Source organism: Rhinolophus ferrumequinum (genome assembly GCF_004115265.2).
Source record: "Rhinolophus ferrumequinum isolate MPI-CBG mRhiFer1 chromosome 15 unlocalized genomic scaffold, mRhiFer1_v1.p scaffold_54_arrow_ctg1_1, whole genome shotgun sequence".
NCBI lineage: Eukaryota > Metazoa > Chordata > Mammalia > Chiroptera > Rhinolophidae > Rhinolophus > Rhinolophus ferrumequinum.
The window spans coordinates 15,944,488-15,966,439 of record NW_022680357.1 but is presented as its reverse complement, the minus strand read 5'-3'; the positions used below and the strand labels follow the sequence as shown (position 1 = coordinate 15,966,439).

Genomic DNA, 21,952 nt, shown 5'->3' with positions numbered 1-21,952 from the left:
CGGCGAGGGTCCAGCTGAGGGACTGGACATCTCATAGTGCTGTCAGGAGGGAGGCAGGCAAACCTGCCTGCTTTTTACTCCCCCTCCCCTTTTAGGCCGCAGGGATCTCATGCCAGCTCCCTGAGGCTGTTTCCAGAAAAGGGCCCCACCTCCTACCTCCACGCACTGCCCAGTGAGATTCGTGAGGGGCCAAGGAATCTTCTTTTCTAATTAAAATATTTTACTAAAGTATAGTTGGCATATAATATTAGTTTCGAGTGCACAACATAGAGATTCAACATTTGTACACCCTGTCTGGGTTCACCAGGATAAGTCTAGTCACCACCTGTCACCATACAAATCTTAATCCTGAGTGTGAAGTCTCTTGGACATCCCCCCAAAGGGGGCGGGCTCCATAACCTCTCCCTACGCCCACCCTTCCCACTCCTGGCCTTCCTTATTTGTGAGTCCCCTGCCACATTTTATGCAGCTGTCGGGCTACTGGAGGGACCCAGTTTGGCCTGTTAGCTCCGGGATTTTCCACCAGATGGCGCTCACACTCCCTTGTTCTTTCTCCCTAATAGGCTCCATGTGGCCTGTTAGCTCCGGGACTTTCCACCAGATGGCGCTCATACTCTCTTCTCTCTCCCCATTTCTATGGTCTCTAATTTCTGACCTAGAAATTTTACAATAACAACAGTAGCTATTATATATATATATTATAATATATAACATGTTAATATTTACATATTTTTATATTATATATTTATACATGTATATATAATTATAGGATAAATTCGTATACACTGTTATTGTATAACAATAAGGGCTTTTTGTACTTATTCCGTACCAGGCATTGTGCTAAGGGTTTAACAGGCCTAGTGGAGGTTAGAGAGTTGACCAGTGGGGCCAGATCTTGGCCATTTGACCTTGAGCATCATGAGTTTCCTCATCTGTAAAATGAAGATGGTAATAATACCTACCCCTTATGGATAAGGGGAGGATTAAATGGTTTCATCCATGGAAAGCTCTTAGAAGGTAACACACACTGTAAAACTGACTGTTAAACAAACCCTTGGACTCTGACAGCTCCATGAGGTAGCTGCTATTTCCCCCACTTTACCCATGAGGAAAGTGGACCTTACAGCAAGTGCAGCTTAAATTGCCCGGAGTTGCATTCTTTTCAGTGTTGCTGAAACCCCTTCCTCCCAAGAAAACCCTGACGTGTGTCCCAAATTGGCCAATTTCACGAGCTATGTGTCACCTTTCTGGGAATTCACCCACTCGCAGCAGAGCAGGAGCGGCCCGGGAGCTGAGCAGACCAAATTCAGCCTCCTCCTCGTGAGTCGGGAGGCGGGGGCCGCTCTAACCGGCCCTGCTTCCCCTTGGCTCTTGCAGACAACCCGTCCTCAAAGCAGTCCAGGAGTCTCGCTGAAGAGCTGGGCAGAGCCGCAGAGATGATGGGCAAAGGCAAGAACGGGGTCGGCTTTGGCAAAGTGGACGTCACGGTGGAGAAAGGACTACGGAAGGAGTTTGGCGTGCAGAAGGCCCCGGAGTTGAAGCTGTTTTTTGAGGGCAACAGGCTGGAGCCCATCAGCTGCGAAGGTAACCGTGCTTGTGTGTCAGTCAAGGGGATGCGAGCTGTGGAGTCACAGAAACACCAGCCTTCGGCGGTTTGACCGAATTTCGGGCTCAGTGCTTGCTGGCGTACTGAGCGGTCCGGTTGGCAGCCAGAGGGTGGAGAAGGGGGGCTGGGCTCCACAGCGTCTTCAAGGGACCCAGGACCCTCCCCTCCGGGGCTCTGGCTTCCCACAGGGGCCCTGAGCCAACTCCTGTTTCCTCTGTATCGTGCCAGCAGCTGGAGTGAGGAGGCAGAGGGTGGCCCCTCCTGGTGTTGGTGGCCTGGGCCTGGCAAACAGGGCTTCTGTTTGCACTGCATTGACCAAAATTCTGTCGCACGGCTCCACCCAACAAAAGGCTGAGAAGGATGGCCTTGCTTTGTGTCCATAAGGAAAAGAGAGTGGATTTTGGTGCGCAGGTAGCTGGATCTCACCACAGCTGGTGGGCCCTAGAAGCAGTGTGAGGTGGGAGAGTGAGGTGCGTGGTTTATAAACTCCCAGCGACCCGAGTGAGTTCCCAACTCCACCTCACCGCTTCCCCTCGCAGTCTTCTACTTCAGAATCGTTGTGACAGGGCCCCAGGCCAAGAAAGCATGGGTTGACCAAAAGGGAGACTGGGCGATGATGGAACAAGGCAGGTTTGGGACAGGGTGACCACCAAGCACGTCCGTTCTGTCGTCGTCATTTCATGAACTCATTCGTTCACTTGCTTGACGCTCTTTTACTGAGAGCTTTCTGGCGTCAAGCCCTATCTCGATGTCGGGGATGAGTGAAGAATTATGTGCCTCAGTGGGGCACATAGTAGGTCCTAATTAAAAAAATTGAATATGTGAATGCATAAATGTGTACGTAACGGAGGGAACAACACTGACGCGCAGGTGTGCCCAGCACAGCCTGACGCTCCCATATGTGCGCTGAACGACTGACCAGGAAACAGACTGCCTTCCGCTGGGCCGCTTGTTCCAGCAGGTCTGCGGGGAAGCCCGTTGGACTGTTGTTTCAAGAACCAAGAGAATGAGGGCCTTGCAGTTCTCAGAATGGACACCAGGGGGCACGAGACACACAGGCCGGACTCGCAGAGGAAGGTGCGGCGAAAAGGCTCGTCTCCAGGCCGGTTCCGGTTACGTAAAGACCTGGCCCGGGGTGCTGTGGCTTCCAGCCGGCTTGCGGGAGGTGGCATGTGATGGAGGGAAGAGATGAGATGGGGAGGAAGGGCAGGAGCAGTGACAGCTAGAGACCAGAGACGGCTGCTTCCTGTGGATGCTGACTGACAGCCTTCAACAGTGGTGACCCCCTGATCCCAAGCAGAAGCCCTTCCTTGTGTTAGCTTTGGGGGGGAGGGCGGGTGCTGTGAAGAGATGAGAAGACCCAGGGCTTCTGACCCCGCTTCGAGGTGACGATGTGGGGACTTCCAGACTGTCTGAGCTCCTTTGTGGTGGAAGCCAGTGCCTGGGACCCCCTCTGCCCGGCAGGAAACTTCACCATCACCTCCCCAGGAAGTCTCGCTCGGCTTCCAGCCGGGGTGCCTGCCCCTCTTGTGGGGTTCCACAGCGCCTGGGCCTCCTCGTCGAACCCTGACACGTATCAGAAGCATTTACTGTGCTTCAGGCACTGTTCTAGTCTCTTCTCACAGCTCACAACAACCCAATGGAGGGGGTGCTTTTACAGATGGGGAAACTGAGGCTCGGCAGTGGAATAACGTCAAGGCTCTGTGGCATCCACCCATGTTTTCTGTAAAGAGCCTGGTGATATCTCAGGCCTTACCAGCCAGCCACTCTCTGTTACACCTGCTTAACTGTGCTGAGGCCAGGAGAGAGCAGAAGCAAATGGGTGTGGCCGTGTTCCAATAAAACTTTATTTATAAAATCAATTGGCAGGCCAGGTTTGGCCCCCCTGGGCTATAGTTAACCAACCCCTGCCCCACATTCTGCTGCACTCTCAGTAAATGGCTGATGTGGTTTTTTTTATTAGCAAACTATCCGTTTCCTGACCCTAGTCCAGTGCTGGAACCCTTGGGTTCTTAATGAATCGTTTTCGAGTTTGAATGGGATGGGACTGCAAGGGCCTGCTGCAGGCAGCCTTGGGGAAAGGAGCCAGTCCACGTTCCCGCTGGGCGTACCCACCGCCTTCTTCCTGGGGGAAAGAGGTAGTGGGATGCCAGGATGGAGCCAAGGTCTGGCTTCCAGGACAGGCACTAGCTATGGGAACGTGACCCAGCCTCCCATCTTCTCATTTCCTAGAAAGGACGAGAAGTGGGTGCCAGTTCTGTCGACTTGACAGGGCTTCCCTGGGTTAAGGGAGCGCCAGTGCTTTACTGGTCTCCTGCTCCGTGACTTGCATGAAAACCTCTCTAAGAGGCAGGCAGGTGGGGTTTAGGCCTCGATGGGTCAAAGCCCCAGCCCACTTCTGCTGTAGTCTCCAGGGATTGATGGTGGGAGACTTGGCCTTGGCCGTCTTTCTGGAGGGAGACTCAGGTTCCCTCCGGGGCTTCAATTAGTGATGCAGTCACAGCTTGTACCTGGAAATATGCAGCACTGCGACAGTCTCAGTCAATCATTGACACAGCATTCACACCTCGGCTGTCACCCTGTCCTCTGGCCCAGAGCCAATGCCAGGGGCAGTGCCCGATTTGCCTGAGTCCCATGGGGTCCAGAAGGGCAAACGGAGCTCACACATCCCAGAGAGGAGGGCCCGAGATCAAGTTCCCTCCAGCCAGCTTATCCAGTGATTCATTCACCTCACTCATTTATCCTACAAGTATTTCCTGAGCACCTCGTATGAGCCAGACCTTACAAGAGCTGTTGTACAAGTGCGCCAAGAACGAAAATGGCAGGAAGAGATCGACTCAATAAAGAGACTACGACAAGTCACAAAATAGAGGGAAATGGCAGGGAGGGCTCAGAAAGGAGCAAACTGAGAACTGAACAAGTGGGAAGAGGTGCCCTTGAGAGCTGAGGAAAGGACAGCCGCCAAAGCCTGGTATGTTGGGGGCAAAGGCGCGGCCGGAGCGTGGGCAGCAGGAGAGCGTGGCAAAGGGGCGGTCAGGGTGACGGTTCCGGGGACCTGAAATTTAAACCCATTCGGAACGTTTTTGTTCCTCTGTTTTGGTCTTTTCAGAATTTTTAAGCTGATTGCTTTCAGGACATAATTTTTTTTTACCACATAACGTTTTTCAGGCAAAAGCCTATAAGAGAAAATTGATTTCCAAGAGATGAGCCTGTTTCTTCCTGAAACAGAACCTCAACCTCAACTGTTTCTTCCTGAAACAGAACCTCAACTGACAAAAGAACCTCAACCTCAGGGTTGAATCCAGGCAGAGGGGGAGCCTGCAGCCGGTGGAGCACCGTGGTCTGAGGGTGGCAGGAAGCCACCTCTCCCTCGAGACCACCAAATCCTCCTTCTGTGAACTCCCATAGGCTTGACTCCCTGACTTTTAAAATGACCTCATCTGTATTTACTGAAGCTGAACACAGCATCCCCTATGACCAGAAATTATACTCCCGGGCTTGTACCCCACAGAAGCGCCACAATGTGCCCCCAGGGACATGCATGAGAATTAAGTCTTAATGGCCCCAAACTGGAAACAACCCAAATGCCCATCAACAGAGACTGGGTAAATAAATTGTAGAATGTGCACATGTACCATGTACATCTCACAAACATGAGGCAACCAGACCTGAAAACACACTGTGTGTGTGGTTCTTCATCGATAACGAAGTTCCAGAGCAGGCAGACTAGATAAAGCATTGCTGCTAGAAGTCAGGATGGAAGTTACCCGCAGGTGACGGTGGGGTGTGGGCTGGGGTGGTGCATGTCTGGGCCTCTGAGAGGCTGGCCGTGTGCTAGTTTTGATCCCGGTGGGAGTTACTCAGGTGTGTTCACTTGTGAAAATCCGTCAAACGATACAGTATAATTTGTACTCCTCTCTGCATGTAAATCTACTTTATTCCAAGTTTTTTAAAAGGCCCAATGTTCTTAGGAAGTGCAAGCGAAGATACTGAAAATAGTCCTTTCCGGGTGGTCTAGCAACTCCGTGCGCATTCAAGCCCTGTGAGCAGTTTGCCCTGTTGTGGGGCCTTTGCATAGCCTGTCGGCTCTGCCCGGAAGCCATTCCCTCTCCCTGCTGCCTCCTGGCGATACCTTGCAGCCTGCAGTTTTCAGCGCCTAAGGAGTTTCCTCCAGGAAGCCCTCCTTGACTTCACAGTATAGGTCATGCGTTTTTTGCTACAGGCTCATAGGACTTGGCTTTTGGATACTTATCTGGTTGTGCGGGTACACTCGTTTGTATGATTATCGTCTCTGTCCTTAGCAGACCGAGCGCTTCATCGGCACATGCCCAGGACTAAGCACAGCACTTGATCACATAATAGGTGCTGAATGCACAGTCATCGAATAAATGAAGAGTGAAGGAGTAAATGAGTGAGCGACGGAATAACTGCCCACAGAGTTAGGCCTTAGCCCAAAGCTACTCACAACAGACTTGCTTTCTCTCATCAGCTCATTTTAAATGTTCCAGTCTGTTCCATAGCAGGCTTTGATAGAAAATAGTATTTTATATTATCTGCCATCGTGGGAAATTGGTGACTCCAGCCAACGCATGTCCGTTTGTAGCCTTGTGCACATTCTGGCCCACTGTATGTCTCCCCAGATATGGGATATGTCCCCCAATTTCAGAAGCTAAGATGTTTGTGTGCGTGGCCCCTCCCACTCTATAGCTGAGAAAGGGAAGTCGGGATAGAGAACTTTAGCAGACCTGAGTGTCTCAGCTGAGGAACTGGACACAGGGAGACGAGGGAATGTTCCCAAGGTCACAGAGCTCGGTGGTCTTTCGACTTATGTTTTATTTATTCATATATATATATATATATACGCACATATATATATTTTAATACACCCATCTCACTGTCCCTTTGGAGGGTGGATAAGAAAAGAAGGCTGGGCTCGCATACCCTGGATTTGATGCCCAGCTTCACTAGTGGGGTGGCCACTGGCAAGTTGAACCTCAATCTCCTCATCTGCAAAATGGGGAGAGTCAGAAGGAGGGTGGCCGTGGGGCTGTGATGTACGCAGCACGCTCACTGCTCCCCACAGCGCCGGGTCCCCGGTAAGAGCTCAGGCAAGTTTAGCTGTTAATGTTCGCCCTTGGGGCTCCGTGGGGAGGCGTGGGAGAAGGGACCGTGGCCTTCCGGGGAGGGAGCCTGAGACAAGATGCGTCTACTTACTCCACCTGGGAGAGACGGGCCTTGCTGCAATCGGGAGGAAGCTCCCGTGGGATCCACTTAACTGTCTCTCTCTCTCCAGGAGTGGTTGAATCTGCTGCCTTGGTCGTCTGGTTGAGAAGACAAATTAGCCAGAAAGCGTTTTTGTTCACTGACATCCAGCAGGTGGTCGAGTTTGTGAAAGCCAGGCCGTTGGTCATCGTTGGTTTCTTCCAGGTACTGCTTTCAAGAGGCAGGGGATTTGGGGGGTGGCTTTTTGACTGGTGAGGTGTCGTGTGTCTGGGAGGGGACATCCTCCACTTGGGTCCATTCCGTACCCATTCTTCTTTACCCAGTGAGCTGGTTTTTGGGGGAACTGCAGGGTCAAAATGAGGAGAGAAAAAAGGGAAGCTGAGCGTGGTAGGCGAATCTGACTAGAACGGAGGACAAAAATGGGGAGAGGACATTGATGATGTATTTATTGAGTTGACAGTATAATCTCTTTGGAGTCCACCAAATAATCAATTATTTGCTAACTGTTTTTGCTTTTGGAGGATGAGTTTCTTACCTGTTGTGGGTACAGAGGCAGGACTGCAGTTTCCAGGCTCTCGGCCTCACGTGGAAAGGTGCTGGCTCGGGTAGTAAATGGCCATCAACTGTGATTGGATGGCCATCAGCTGTGGCTAGTTGGCCGTCAGCTGTAACCAGTGAGCCATTGGGCACGAATATAACTGCCGTGGCTACGCTAGCAGCAAATGGGGGCTAGCAAGGAGATGGTGGCTGAGCTAGCAAGCGCAGACTGCCATTAGCAAGTGAGGGTGGTTGACAGAGAAGTGGACGGCAGGTTGCAGATCGTGTGGCTCCTGCTTCCTGTGTCACCAACTCAGCCGCCAGCGAGAATATAGTGGTGTGACTCCCCTATCTATGGCTCCGTGGCTGTTCCTTTTTGGCCTCCCCATATCCTGTGTTCTAATGTGGGGAGCGGGAGCTGAGACCCCGCATGGCACCCTGCATGACACCTGTCTTCACTCATTTCCTGTAACTTGGATGACTCTTGCCTTCACCCAGTGGAAGTGAGAACGTTGGTGCTATATATACACATGGGGACAGTGTGTACTTCTTTCTCTCCTGTCCCACTCTTTGACAGTGTCTTTGCCCCCGTTTTCCTCATAAGCTAAAGAGTAAGGCTGAAGCTACAGCCATATCTTAATACCAAGTTCATATTTGGTACTACATGTGGTCAAACCAACTGCCTCTTCTGAAAGCTAGTAAAGAGTAAATGTTAAAAAGTCTCAACCTACTCTAATACTTGGAAAAGGTCAAGTTTAATGAAAGGTCAAATTATCTCTCCATTCATCTGTGTGGATTTGCCTATTTGGGCCGTAGTCATAGCCACAAAAGTATTGTGGGTATGAAACAGCCAGGAAAGGGGGGTTAGGTGACTCAGCAAAACCGCAGAATTTGGAAAAGGAAGGAGACAAACTGGTTACCATTGCCACGTTGTCCTTATATGAGCCCGGCATTTTGCTTTCTACCAAAGCCTTACCGAACAGCCTTCCCCAAACAGGATTTAGAGGAGGAAGTGGCAGAACTGTTCTACGATGTCATCAAAGACTTCCCCGAGCTCACGTTTGGAGTGATATCCATCCCCCAGGCCGCTGGGCGTTTCCACGTCACTCTTGACAGCATTCTGGTGTTCAGAAAGGTAGGTCTTGGATCCTACTGCTGGAGAGGGGTCTCTAGTTCAAAAGAGTGGACTATGCACGTATGTGTGGGCTTTGTGTGCAAATGCTGTGTCTGCCACTTGTCAGTTCAGTGGCATTGGACTCAGTGGCTTTTGCAAAATCAGATTCGCGGTGTTTCCCGGCCTTTTTAGCCATTCTCCAACTGTAAGCGCCTCCTCCTTTCCCGAACCAGTAAATGTCCCCAAGTCTCCATCCTCTGTGCTGTTTTCTTCCGGTCCGTGCTCTTCCAATTACTCTCCAGACACCCATGATTTACAGTCTCCACCCCCAGCCAGACTTCTCTGCCTCCAGACCTTTATATCCGTCACCGTCACCGGGTGTCTCAACATGGTCAAGCGTGAAGTCGTAATCTCCCGTCCTGCTCTTTCTCCTTCCCCCACGGGCTTTGACCCTGGGCTACAGAGAGCTGTAGCCTGTCCTGTCAATCCAGGTCCTTCTGAGAAGTCCTTAAGCAGGATTAGACATGCAGAGATTAGGGACAATGCCTGTGAAGGAAAACGGAGGGAGCTGGGGAGACTCATAAGAGGAGGATGTAGGCCTGACATTTAGGAAGGAAGAGAGGGAGGGAAGAGGGAAGGGAAGGAGGAAGGGAAGGAGGGAAGGAGGGAGGGAGACAGTCCTTGACTGCAATGGAGTCCTTAGAAAGTTCCTGGAAGTCACTAAGCAGAGAAGTCCTGCATCTGGGAGAAACGGTCTTGCTTTTCCCTGACACGTTCGGTCACGGTCACGGGGCTGTCAGTCAGTTACACACGCCCCCCCGCCCCTCCCCCACCCTTCCCCCACCCCTTGTAGACGGAGACTGTCATGGCTGCCACAGACCCACAGGCTAATCCGCCCACACTTACGGGGTGCCGAGGTTATGGGTTACATGGTCACCACCGTGTTCCCTTTTTCTCCAAGGGGAATTTATATTTATTATGTGCCTACATCACAGAAGCTACAGCCCGCCGATGCTTTTCTTCTTTTGTTCAAGGGGAAAATGGTGACCCGCCAGGAGCTGATCAATGACAGCACCAACAAACACGTCCTCAATCAAATCCTAAAACAGCAGCTCACCGGCTTCGTAATTGAATACAACAGCGAGGTGGGGGAGCAGAGGGGTCCCCGGGGGAGGGCGGCCGTGCGCGCGCACCGGGCGCCGCGCGACCGGCCTCCCTTGTCGTTCCAGAGTAAGGATCTGATTTACGAACTGCAAATCCCGAACCACATGCTCCTCTTTGCCTCCAAAAGCTCCACGTCGTTCGGAAGGGTAATGCAGCATTACAGGGCGGCCGCGCAGGAGTTCCAGGACAAGGTTTGTGGGAGGCGCCATCCCTTCTGAGGACCAGCCCCTGTAGACTCTGCCGCCCTTGGCCTGCCTTGCGGATTTGCATATGCATTTGGGTACCGACTTCCCGATTTGCATATGGGTGCTATATACTGTTTACCATTTAATTTTAAACCAGCCTCCTCCAGTCTTCCTGCCAAGTGCCTCCCCCTTTCTTGCCAAACCTATGCCCCTTCCCTCCTCTTGCTAAGCCTCCCCGGGAGCACGGTGGTTCGGCTGCGTTTGTGCTGGACCTCGCTCCACTAAGAGTGGGTGGCTGCAGGGTGGGTGGTGTTGGGCCTGGAGGTGAGAGGGAGGCAAGACCGGTGCTGCCTGAGGTCAGGGGGTGTGAAGCCCGGAGGTGTGAATGGCACAGCTCCCCTGACTGCCAGGTAGGTGACTGACTGCCAGCTGCTAGGAGCCAGCGTCTCACATTCTCTCCCTCTTCCAAGTGGGTTTGTCTTAGGTGAGTTTCAGTCACCTCATGTGTAAAAGGAAGACTTGTGGTAAGAATTAGAAGGGGGCTAGGTGTAAAGGGATGGGCACACGGAAGATAAACGGTGCTAATTATTGTTGTATTATCATCACTAGAAACAAATCCGTGTCTCCTAAGCATACACTTGTGTTTCTGTGGTTAAACCATCCCCTGGGCTCTGGGGGTTATTTACTTCATTTTTCTCTATTTTATTTTTCAATGGCAGGTTGTTTCCTTTTGGAGAAAATGACTCTGCAGTTCAAGCAAAACAATTAAAAACTTTGAAACCCAAAACACACACACAGAGAAAAGCCACTAGAGCATGAATAGGTTCAGTGTCCAGGCTTCATTCCACGTCATTAGCCTCAGGATAACGCTCTAATCACCGCAATACCTCTTGTAGACAGGTTTCCTGGTTTAGTCCATTTTAAACTCGAAGGTGTTTGCTGTGCACACAATCCTATCGCTTTCCTCCAAATCCATTTGTTTGCTCAATTGCTGGAACCTGAGCTGCAGGAGGGTGTGGGTTTTGTCTGCCTCGGGCAGTGTCGGAGCCCCCAGCTTAACAAACCACCTAGTTGGCACGCCCCGATGTGTTGAGTGAATGCACGAAGTCCCGGATTTCCTTGACGGGAGAATAACTTAGAATAATAAGAGCTGACAAGCACTGAGCATGTTTCTGACTCCCGGTCAGTGAACTGAGCCTTTACACACATGGCCCTGTGTCATTCTCGCGGGCACCCTGTAAGGTGGGCACTGTTACAATCACCCCTTTACAGATAAGGACACCGAGGCTCAGAGAGCTGGGTGGAAGCTCAGGACCTCCCGACGGCATGAGGATGGTGGTACCAGGCTAAAGACCAATGCCCGTCTGTGCTGGGGTGCTGGGGTGCCCCCGCCTGATGGAAAGGAGCCTTCAGTGCGTCTTAAACAGCAGCTCTGCAGACCTGCTCTTTGTATTCCATCAGTGCCCACCCCCTCCCCAGGCCCTCCCAACAGCTGCTCTCCCCCCTAATAGATTCCTGACCCAATTTCAGTTTCTCTTCATGGCTTCCGACCCAGACCCACAGGCTTCATTTGATTTGACAGATTCTTTTCATCCTCGTGGACGCCGACGAGCCCAGAAACGGGCGTATCTTCGAACACTTCCGGATCACGGAGGTTGACATCCCATCTGTCCAAATCCTAAACTTAAGCTCTGATGCGAGGTACAAAATGCCATTTGAGGACATAACCTTCCAAAACCTCAAGAAATTTGGCCGCAGTTTCCTGAATAGAAATGCCAAGGTAAGTTTGTTTTCGCTCTTGGACAAGTTTCATCCAGAATCTCAAAAGCGTAGTGTTGCTGGCTTTGGTCATCTGAATGGGGGTACAGAACAAGGGTCGACCTACCTCCTGTTCAGTGTGGGGAAATACCCCATCTCCCGCCCTCCAATCTATTCCACTTCTGACCTGTCCAGACCCAGTAATTCCACTAATTCATTATTTATTCTTAAAGGCATTTCTTTTGCAGGAATTTCCAATTGAAATGCAGGCCACCCAGGGCTAATACCCTCCTGTTAGACTCTCATGTGAAGGATTTTCTTGGCTTACGGGTAGATCCTTGCTTTGCAGGAGGAGATGGCGTGGAATGTATTAAGCAATCAGGATTGAACCTGCTTTAGAGACCTTCTGTTTGGGGCGGTTAGGAGGGAGTCTATTTTGCTAAAAGGGAGGAGAGATTGCAGAAGGATGGCTACACAACCCAACGTCACCCGCTGTTTGTTTAGCACTTGCTGTATCCTCAAGCCCCCTGCTGAGTTAGGTGGTTTTTATTTTCTAAACGGGGACACTTTTGATTGATTGAGAGTAATGGGAACAGTCTTTTAAAGTATTCTGGAACAGGAATACACTGCTAGGGATTCTCCAGGCAAAGCAGGATGTGTGGTCACTTTACCTCTGAGGGCTTCTGTGCACGTCTGTCCATTCCCCACAGACACTGCGTCCCCGCCACCTTCTCAAGGGACAGCTGTTGTTTCTTTTAGGCCCATTGTCCCGGCCGAGTGGGAGCTGGTGTCCTCCATGCCCGTGTCTCCCCTTCTGCCTTCAGGGACCTCCCCTCCCCACCCCATGCTTGGGTGCCAGGCCTTTGGCCTTCCTCTGCTCCTGCCCCCTGCTGTCCTCTCATCTGTCCCTTTCACTTTCTAGGACCTAAGCCCTCGTGGCAGACGTGCCCTCCACCCTGCCCTGCTATCACGGCCAGGGAGTCTGTCCCAACTCCGGTCTCTCTCCTCCCGTAACTCTTGTGTCCATGCCAGCGCAGCCCCCTGTGCTGTGAGACTCTGGAATGGCAGCCGCCCCCCCAAAAGCCTGATTCAAGCTCCTCATGCCCTCGGTTCCGTTCTTCAGTGCCCAGGTGGCCCCAGACCCTCGCCCTGGTCGTGGCCTCCCATCTCTCTCCTGATCCCATTTGGCAAGCTCTTGAGTGCCCTCCTTCGTGAGCTTGGACTCACGGCTCATCATGCTGACGAGTTCCTTAACTCCTTTGTCTCCTCCACTTTCCACCTCCTCGACACCCTGTGGCCTTTACGTCGCAGACCCAACCTGGTGGAAGCCGCTTAACTCTCCTATTGCTGCCAGGCCGATGCCAGGAACAAAACCACCAGCGTGAGGCAGCCTGGCTTCGGGGGTCACAAATTAAACCTCCCACGGGCTCCGAAACGTCCTGACATCTATCTGGATAAGAATGTCTCAGTGTGTCCCTTCTCTTAGTGTCCGAGCCTGTTTCTCCTCGTACCCCTTTCCCACGTTCAGTCTCGGCTGACGACTCGGCTCATGTATCATTAAGAAGAACAGAAGGCTTCAGACGGGGGCCGCCTCATTTGCCATCAGCACATCTACAGACCTAGCGGGAGCTCTGCCCATCCTGTCCCTCCTCCGTCCGGCTCCCCTCCGGAGGTGTCTGTCTCCGTGTCAAGGGCTAGCAGGTCCTCCTGTGCTAGTAGAGGGGGACGTCCTTCTGTGCCCCGAGAGCTGCCTGATCGGGCCATTCCTGCTTCCCCATCATTTTCACCATTTCCAGCCTCCCACACCCTTTGTACTCCTTCGGGAAGACTCTCCAAGTCCTTTTCTGAAGGTCCCCACATTCAGAAATTAATATAAGACCCAATATTATATTACATTATATGTTATATAAGACCTGGTCATTATATTATATACCTGGTATCATATTAATTATATTATATTACTATATTGTAATTATATTAAAGACCTGGTCTGATAGTAAAATAAGACCGGGTCTCGTATTAATTTTTGCTCCAAAAGACACATTAGAGCTGATGGTCCGGCTAGGTCTTCTTTTCGGGGAAACAACGGTACCAGGACAAGTAGCAAGTGTTATGAAAATGTGTGGTAGCGAGATCTGACCTAGTCTGGGGGCAGTCCGGGAGGTTTTCCGTTGCAGTCGCTGCAAAGGGCAGATCTGAATTACCTAGTTAGAGAAGGCAGGGTAGGAATGAAAGGGAGGGTCTCCAGGCCGAGCAACAGCAAAGCCAAGGTCTGAGGTGGGAGGAAGGCTAGCCCTTTGGGTCAACAGAGGACCAGTATGGCGGAAGAATGGTGATGAGCGCGGAGAGGCTGGCAGGAACCATGGTGTGATAAGTGTTTACAGGTCATGTTCATTACCTTGGTTTTGATTCTTGGTATAATTAGGGACAGGGAGAGCTGATTTGTGTGTGTGTAGGGGGAACGTGTTAAGGTGTTCAAGACGGAAGCTCCTCCCTCACCTAAGAATTCCAGGAATCATGTGTTGGAAACGCAACTCCATCCCAGTTTGGATCCCCGCCCCCTGCAGACTCTTGCCCTTCCCCCACTGTTTCTGACTTGCACGGCCGAGCCAAAGCCAGGGACCTTCTCTCCCACCCTGAGACTCAGGGAAGGGTGACAGTGATGTTACTTCTCTTTTATTTAACAGCTAGGGGACCATTTATCAGGTGCTTACAATGAGCCAGGCATGGGTTTGCTGTTGACATACCTGCTCTCATTTCCTCCTTAAAAACAAGCCTGGTAGGCAGGTCCAGTGGATTTCCCCATGATACAGATCAGGGAACCAGGCTCAGAGAGGTTAATTACCTCACCCCAGGTCACACAGTAAGTTGTAGGGCAAAAAGTTCAAGGTGACTCTGATGCCATCACTTCCCGGAGGGTGACACAGGGGCTGGATGGCATCACGCAGTTTACTCTGGACAATCCCGGCTGGACATCGAGTTTATGATCCAGTTCAGCATTTCAAACTCTTCCCTTAGGCTCTTGCTGTAAAAACGAGAAAAACCTTTCCTTGGTTTGCAGTCAGGGCCGGGGTGGAGGGCCCCACTGCCAGCTCTTTTCTGGAGACTGTGAGACCTCTCCAATTTGCTTTCTAGATACATCAATCCAGTGAGGAGATCCCAGCACATTGGGACCAGGGGCCAGTTAAGCAGCTCGTGGGGAAGAATTTCAACCGCGTCGTCTTTGACAAGGAAAGGGACGTGTTCGTGATGTTCTGTGAGTATCTCCACAGAGGCCACAGGCGGCCATGGCCCCCACATGCCTTCTCAGGCGTTGCCCCTGCCTTCTTGGGCACCAGAATCTATCTAAGCAGCACGCCAAGTGTGGTCTTCAGACGGCCACAGAGTTTAGCTCAAGATGCCCCTGGCGACAGAGTGAGTGCCCCTCCTTGGGCTTCTTGGACCCGTGGAATGCCACCCACATAGTCCAGGCCTGTGGCTTGAGTCCCTACACTGATGGCTGGCTCCGAATGCCAACGGGATGCCAGGCCTCGTGCCAAGCTGTCCTGTGCACTGGCTCATGTAATCCTCACTTTTGAATGTAGGTACTGTTATTGCACCCACTTTACAGATGACTCACCAGAGACCCAGGGACGTAAGACACTGTCCCCAAGCCAGGCCGCTCGGAAATGCTGGCACTGGGATCGGACCCCGGCAATCTGGCCCGCGCCTGTGCCGGTACCTGGTGTGTTGAACAGCAGCTCCGGTTTTCTGTAACTTACCAAAGGGCCCACACTTAACCCCACCCCCCCCCCCCGAGTTGGCGTGGCCAAACTGGGGACCCCAATTCTGCCTGTAAAGGACTTAGCAGTGTCTGGCATATCATGAGCACTTGATAAATGACGGCTGTCATTGCTGGTATCATTCCTTTTGTGAGAACGATTTCCAGCGCTCACCTGCGGACTCTTGCCCTTCCCCCACCATTTCTGACTTGCACGGCCGAGCCAAAGCTAGGGACCTTCTCTCCCACCCTGAGATTCAGTGACGTTACTTCTCTTTTAGTTAAGAGCTGGGGGAACATTTATCAGGTGCTTACAATGAGCCAGGCATGGGTTTGCTGTTGACATACCTGCTCTCATTTCCTCCTTAAAACAAGCCTTGTAGGCAGGTCCAGTGGATTTCCCCATGATACAGATCAGGGAACCCAGGCTCAGAGAGGTTAATTACCTTACCCCAGGTCACACAGTGAGATGTAGGGTAAAAAGTTCAAGGCGACTCTGATGCCATCACTTCCTGCAGGGTGACACAGGGGCTGGATGGCATCAGGCAGTCCTTTTAAGATCTCTCTGAAATGGACTCAGTCACAGGGTGAGGTGTTTAAGGTCTGTGTGGCTGACTAACTGTAATCTGCTGCCTTTCTGTACTTACTTGGCGCCCAGAGTTACAAGAATCCCATTTGGTTCTGGAAAAAAGCAAAAACAGCCTCATTTTCCGGGAAGCAGGGCTGTCAGACTGGCCCCCTGGGACAGCAGCCATTATGTCCCCTCCTGCTCCAAGCCGGGGCCCACTGGGCTCCAGGGGCGCTGCGGGGTGCTGCTGGGAGAGCAGCTGGCCCTGGAGGCACTTGGTTTCTAAATGGAGGGATGGTCATCCGGCTGTGGAGAGTCTGGGCCTTGGAGGCCACTCGTCCCACAGAGAAAGGCCACTTTAACGGAAGGCCAGAGGCACGGTTCAGCTCCCCCTCCACCCAAGCTGGTCCCCAAGTCTCCCCAGAGGGCTGCGTGCCTGGGCCTAAGGACGCCCTGCAGCATGTGCCCTTTCCAGGGGTCGATGACACCTGGTCACGACCTCCTGTTCACTTCTGCGGCACAGTCCCCACACCTGCCTGGAAAGCGCTGTGTCGTACCCGTCACAAGCCAAAGCAGCCGGTCTTCAAACTGCATTTCCTCTGCTTAATTAGCTGGCTGACCTTGGGCGTCGAGCTTAACCTTTGTTGGAGACTCTTGTACGTGTACACACACGCACACACGCACACGCACATGCTGTCTGGCAGAACATGAGGCGTCACCTAGCGTTTGTCTTCTTCGACTGGAGTGGGCCACTATGTTAAAGGAACACGAAGAACAGAGGGAAATGTCCCAGCGTGCTAAAAGTGTCGGTGCCTGGGTGGGAGGGGTGGGAGGTTCACTTTTTTCTGATGTGTTTAATCACGACCAGGCACTACATTAGGAATGTAGAGTAACCTGACACCCTATGAAAGGAAAGGGGGTGCCCTCTGCAAAGCAGCGGACCGTTAGCAGGACAGAGAGCGGTGTTTCTGGGGGGCCGTGGCTGCCAGAACCTCTGGGTGGGAGCTGAGCCCCGGCGCTTGTCCTGCAGACGCCCCCTGGTCCAGCCGATGCAGGGCGCTCTTCCCGCTGTTGGAGGAGTTGGGCATCAAGTACCAGAACCACTCCACCGTCACCATCGCCAAGATCGACATCACAGCCAACGACATCCAGCTGATGTACCTGGACCGGTCCCCCTTCTTCCGGCTCTTCCCCACCGACTCCCAGCAGGTAAGCGGCCCTCGGGACTCGCGCAACTGGAGCATTACTTACGTCATGATCACGAATGCGGTTTGTCCCCACTCCAGCTCTGCCTCCTTCCCAACCAGCTTCACGCTCAGCTCCGGTCCCTTGTGCACGGTCCCAGACTCACTGGAATCGGGTCCAGCTGAAGTCCGCTGGCCACCCCTCACCCATCGCTGTGGCCCAGTGCACGTGGGTGTTTGGATGGGTCAGGTACCAAATAGGCACATGGTTCCCTGGGGAACCCAGACTACATGGGCTACGGTGGGGGAAGTCGCCGTGTGGAGACTGGGGTGGGATGCTGGCGGAAGAAAGAAGGACGCACGACAGCAAACAAGCACTGCCTTAGACACGTCGGCGTGATAGCCAGCAAACACCCGCAGTGTTCCTGGAGCACTCTCCACGCCGCTTTGGCATGTGGGGAGGGTGTTGAACAAAGAATAACAAGCCAAGGGCCCTGCTTCCAGGAAGAGTCTGAACGAAACTGGGGCAGTGGCCGAGCCGGGCCCATCTCCACATGCAATGGGAACCGGCCAGATTGTGCAGGGCAGACATGGCTGGCAGTCTTCAGGCACATGGCAGTGGGGATTTAAACCCGAGAGGAGAGCGCTGTGAATTCTAGCTCGGAGATGTAAGAACAAGGAGGTGGACACAGGGTGGCCACGGTCCTCTGACGGACGTGCCGCCCTCCGCATACAACTGTGGGCAGTTGTGGGAAAGGAGGCTGGATGGAGGGGGTGGGGCTGCCGCCACCTTCCCGTACCTGGGGGGCTTTAGACAACCAGCAGGCAGGAGGCGGCTCCCTGCTCCTCTGAAAGGCTGAGAGAGGTGCTGGGACGAGTGACGGCTGAGCCACAGCCACGTACCAGACGCTCTGGGAAACAACAGCTGTTCTTAGTCTTCTTGCAATAGTAATAATAATGGTAATAATAATAATAACACGTACGGCGCTAGGAGTCAGGCACTGTTTTAGGTGCTTTTCACACAGTAACTCCTTAAATCCTTCTAACACTGCTGGCAGGTAGGTACTGTTAGGCCCTCCATATTACAGGTAAGGAAACTGGGTCCCAGGTTCAGCAGCCGGACCACCCGCTAAGTGCTGACACCTGGGGGTGCGCCCCCGACAGTGTGGCCCCGTCGTCTGTGCTCTAACTGACCTCACAGCCCCGTGACGGGTTTATTATCCTCAGTGTCGGGCCGTGGTAAGGGCGGCTCGGAGAGCTTCAGTTGTCAGGAATTGGACCCTGGCTGTCCCCACGTATGTGCAGGCAGAGGCTGCCGTTGTGACTGCACTCTCTTCCTCCCAGGCGGTCCTGTACGAGGGAGAACATACCGTGAGGGCCTTTTCTGCCTTCCTGGAAAGTCAGATCCAGACCAGGGCTGAGGCTGGAGATGAGGTAGGTGAGACGGCAGTCCCTGCGTTGTTCTCTCCCAGGACTCAGAGGACGAGGAGAGCGGGTGCCACGACTTCCTCCGGAGACAGCTGTGGAAGGGCCACCATCCAGTCTGGGTGGCTTTGCTTCAGGGCACTTATGGCCGATATGCGAACACTGGGACGGGCCCCGCTCTCAGGCTGCCCCTGCGTCCTCTGTCCCTGAGTGGGGACCCGGCCCTCTGATGTCATGCTCCTGGTGGGTGGACAGCCATCCCTACCGTCTCCTAATCCAGTCATGCTTCCGTGAGGCCACCTGCTGGAAGGTGTTAGGACCCTGTCCTTGCAAGGGTCAGAGATGCTCTCCTTGGCTCCGACAACGATGGGATGTGACCCCACAGAGCTGGTGGGACCTCAGACCTGGGTGTATCCAGGACCGCTAACTGGTTTTCTGTCTCCCCATCGGTTTTCCTGTGGTGGCTTCATCCCTGAGCAGTGCCTTCCCCATGGAGGGTCAAAGATCGTCCCACGGCTCTAAATTAATATCCTCCCAGCTTACAAAGCACCTACTTCTCAGAAGTGCTAGCCAGTGTCTCATTAGCGAGGCCTGGGTCACAAGCCCAGCCCCCGAGGGGGGCCCGGGGCAGCCACACTCGGGGACTGAAGCAGTGGAGGCAGGATGCTTCCGCAAAGGTCCTCTTATTGGAGGGGAAAACCCACCTGAGCCAAATGGACCTTTGCACCTATTAGAGTTCTCCAGATGACCGTCTCTGGGGGCTTCCAGAAAAAGAGGGCCTGGCAAGTACCATCCCAATGATCACATATTCCTTTATCCTCCTTCCTTTCCTCCCTTCTTTTCTTGAATAGCTAATGTCTGTTGAGCAAAGTGAAGAGAAAGAAAAGGCGGTATTAGCTGAGGAAGAGGAGGCAGTACCTTTAGTGAAGAAAGAGTTACCCGCGCAGAAGTTGCCTGAGCTGGAGAATGTGACCGAGCTGGAAGAGCCCGCTGGGCAGAAGGCAACAGCCGAGGAGGAAAAAGTGGCAAAGCCAAAGGGAGGACCAAGACAGGAGAAGACACCAGCAGTGAAGGACGAACTCTAGCTTCTCCATCCAGGAGGGCGGGTGCCGTTTGCCAGCTGCTGGCACCATTTTCTGAGTGATCTACTCCAGTAAAGTTATATATCATTGTGCTGGCTGGGTGGCGGCTGGATAAGAAAACCCCTGAATGTCTTCAGCCTTGTGTTACTCATTTTTCCTGGCTGGTGCTGCCTGTTTGGCCTGGAATTCAGACAGGGCTACAAGGGAAGCCATAATAGCAACACTTCATGAGTATTTACAGCATGCAGTACATTTTCTAGTTCTCACAACATCACTACTAGCTTTCATTACGCCCATTTCACAGACGAGGAAACAGGCAAAGCACCCAGTCAGGCTCACACAGCTAGGAGGCCCTTGAGATGTGGTCCCTGGCCCACTCAGGCCACAGACTCTGCATTTAACCACTATGCGCACACCACCAGGTCCCCAGAGTTTGCCTACGACTTTCAAATGAGGTGAATTGATTTGTTTACACTGCAGTTGGGCACAGTGAGAAAGATCCAGCACCAAACCTGTCCCCGTTCTTTCACATCTCAACAAGTGACCCAGTCTCTTAAACGGCAATGCCCTAGGACAATCCTCAAGTCCCTTTTTCCTTCTAATACCATCAAGGTGAACGCCACCAACCCATAGGACGCCATCCTTTTCCTTCCTCTGACCCCACCCATTTGTCTCCACGTGACTCCACCCACTTCCCTGCTCCACTCGCCAGTCTCAGCTGCAGAAGTCTCCGATTGGTTGCCCCACTGCCACTCTGTACCTCCCCTGCCCAAATCCCTACCCCACAAAGCTGCCAAAGTGAAGTGACCTCTTAAAAAGCCATAGCCGTGAAGGCTCGGAACCACCTTGCTTTCAGCCCAAATGGCATCTTTGTTGCTTTTACAGTGAAATCCATTCTGCTTACCAGGCCGTCAAGGCCCGGGAAGCTCTGGTTCTACAGATCTCACCTCCTTCTCCTGCTCATTTTCTAGGCTCCAGCCTATTCTTTGAACAATTCAAACTTTTTCTCTCTCTTCATGGCTGTTTGGTCTCCTTACATGAACACAGAATACATCCTCCCCCAGATTTTCATGCAACATCACCCTTCAAATCTCAGCTCAAATGTCACCACCTCAAAGAGGCCTTCCTAGACACCAGTATTTGAAAGCGTCTTCTTTGTTGTACGCTAGCCGACTGCCTGCTTCCTGCACTGGGGTGTACCTCCTTCCCCCCTATACTCCCCATGCCTAGAACTGTGGCTGGACAGAGCAGGTGCTCGATAAGTAAGTATCCATGGGTCAAATGAAATTTCCTCCCAGGCAGCACCGTCTCTGAGCTACATGATTTTCCAGTCACCCCAAAAGGGGGAGGTGCTGACAGCGTTGTCCCAAGGCCCAAATTAGATCCCGTATTCATGTCCTATGATCGCTCTGACAAATTACCATAAATCTAGTGGCTTAAAACAACATACATTTATCCTCGTCCAGCTCTGGGCTACAGTCAAGGGGTCACAGAATCTCCTGACTGGCCTTTTCCAGCTTCTGGAGGCCGCCTGCGTTCCTCGGCCCCTGGTCCCTTCCTTGAATCACGCTAACCTCTTGTTTCCATCCTCACATCTACTTCCTCTGACTCTAATCCCTCCCCCCTTTTATAAGCACCACTGCGATTGCACCAGGCCTGCGCGCATGTCCTCTCTATCTCCAGATCCTGAACTTAAATCACACCTGCAAAGTCCCTTTTGCCGTGTACCATTCGCAGGTGCTGGGGATTGGGATGTGGACATAGTCGGAGGTCATTACTCAGCTGACCGCAGACGCACGCTGCTCATGTGTGACATTCTTTTCAGCCAGCTCATAATAGACCGTCTCTTGGGAAAAGCAGGAACCAAAGTCTGCACAAAGCGTCTGAGCCTCGCCACTTCCCACCCGTCAGGCAGGCAAAGGCTGTTTGTGCTGCTTCAGGTCTGCAGGACCAGCTCCCACGCCTCCCCCCACTCCAGCCTGGGGGCCCGGACCTCACCTGACCCAGATGTCCCCACAGGGGCACATGTTAGTTAGTATTCAGGACATGCAGGCTCCCCTGCCTCACCCTCAGGCCGTGTGACTTCTGGTGGAAGGAGGGGTCTGGGGGCTGCTAGGACCAAATCATGTGGAACAGAGTCCCTGACTGGCTACGAGCCAGAGACTGTGTATGCCGCCTACAGGTCCTCCAGGTGGACTGGGCGCACCAGCCTGATGGTTCCTACCACTAACAGACAATGGAGAAGGTCTTGTCACTGCTCAGGCCAACTTCACACACATTTGGTTTTTCCCAACGCGCCCACGCTTACGTTGGATTGCCATCTCCATGGGACGGGGTCAAGTGCCA

At 52.7% G+C, this 21,952-nt stretch overlaps 1 protein-coding gene across 1 annotated transcript in view; it reads left to right on the top strand.

The window, feature by feature from the left end:
• Nucleotides 1-19,721, top strand: part of PDILT (protein disulfide isomerase like, testis expressed) — a 33,696-nt gene extending 13,975 nt beyond the window's left edge. Inside the window, exons 4-13 of the mRNA XM_033101072.1 lie at nt 1,378-1,584; nt 6,900-7,033; nt 8,364-8,501; nt 9,515-9,625; nt 9,710-9,835; nt 11,412-11,609; nt 14,723-14,843; nt 16,946-17,124; nt 18,444-18,533; nt 19,376-19,721. Of these exons, the coding sequence (XP_032956963.1) occupies nt 1,378-1,584; nt 6,900-7,033; nt 8,364-8,501; nt 9,515-9,625; nt 9,710-9,835; nt 11,412-11,609; nt 14,723-14,843; nt 16,946-17,124; nt 18,444-18,533; nt 19,376-19,609 (1,538 nt within the window). The 3' untranslated portion in view covers nt 19,610-19,721. The remainder of the gene's footprint in view (nt 1-1,377; nt 1,585-6,899; nt 7,034-8,363; nt 8,502-9,514; nt 9,626-9,709; nt 9,836-11,411; nt 11,610-14,722; nt 14,844-16,945; nt 17,125-18,443; nt 18,534-19,375) is intronic.
• Nucleotides 19,722-21,952: the final 2,231 nt, after the last annotated feature.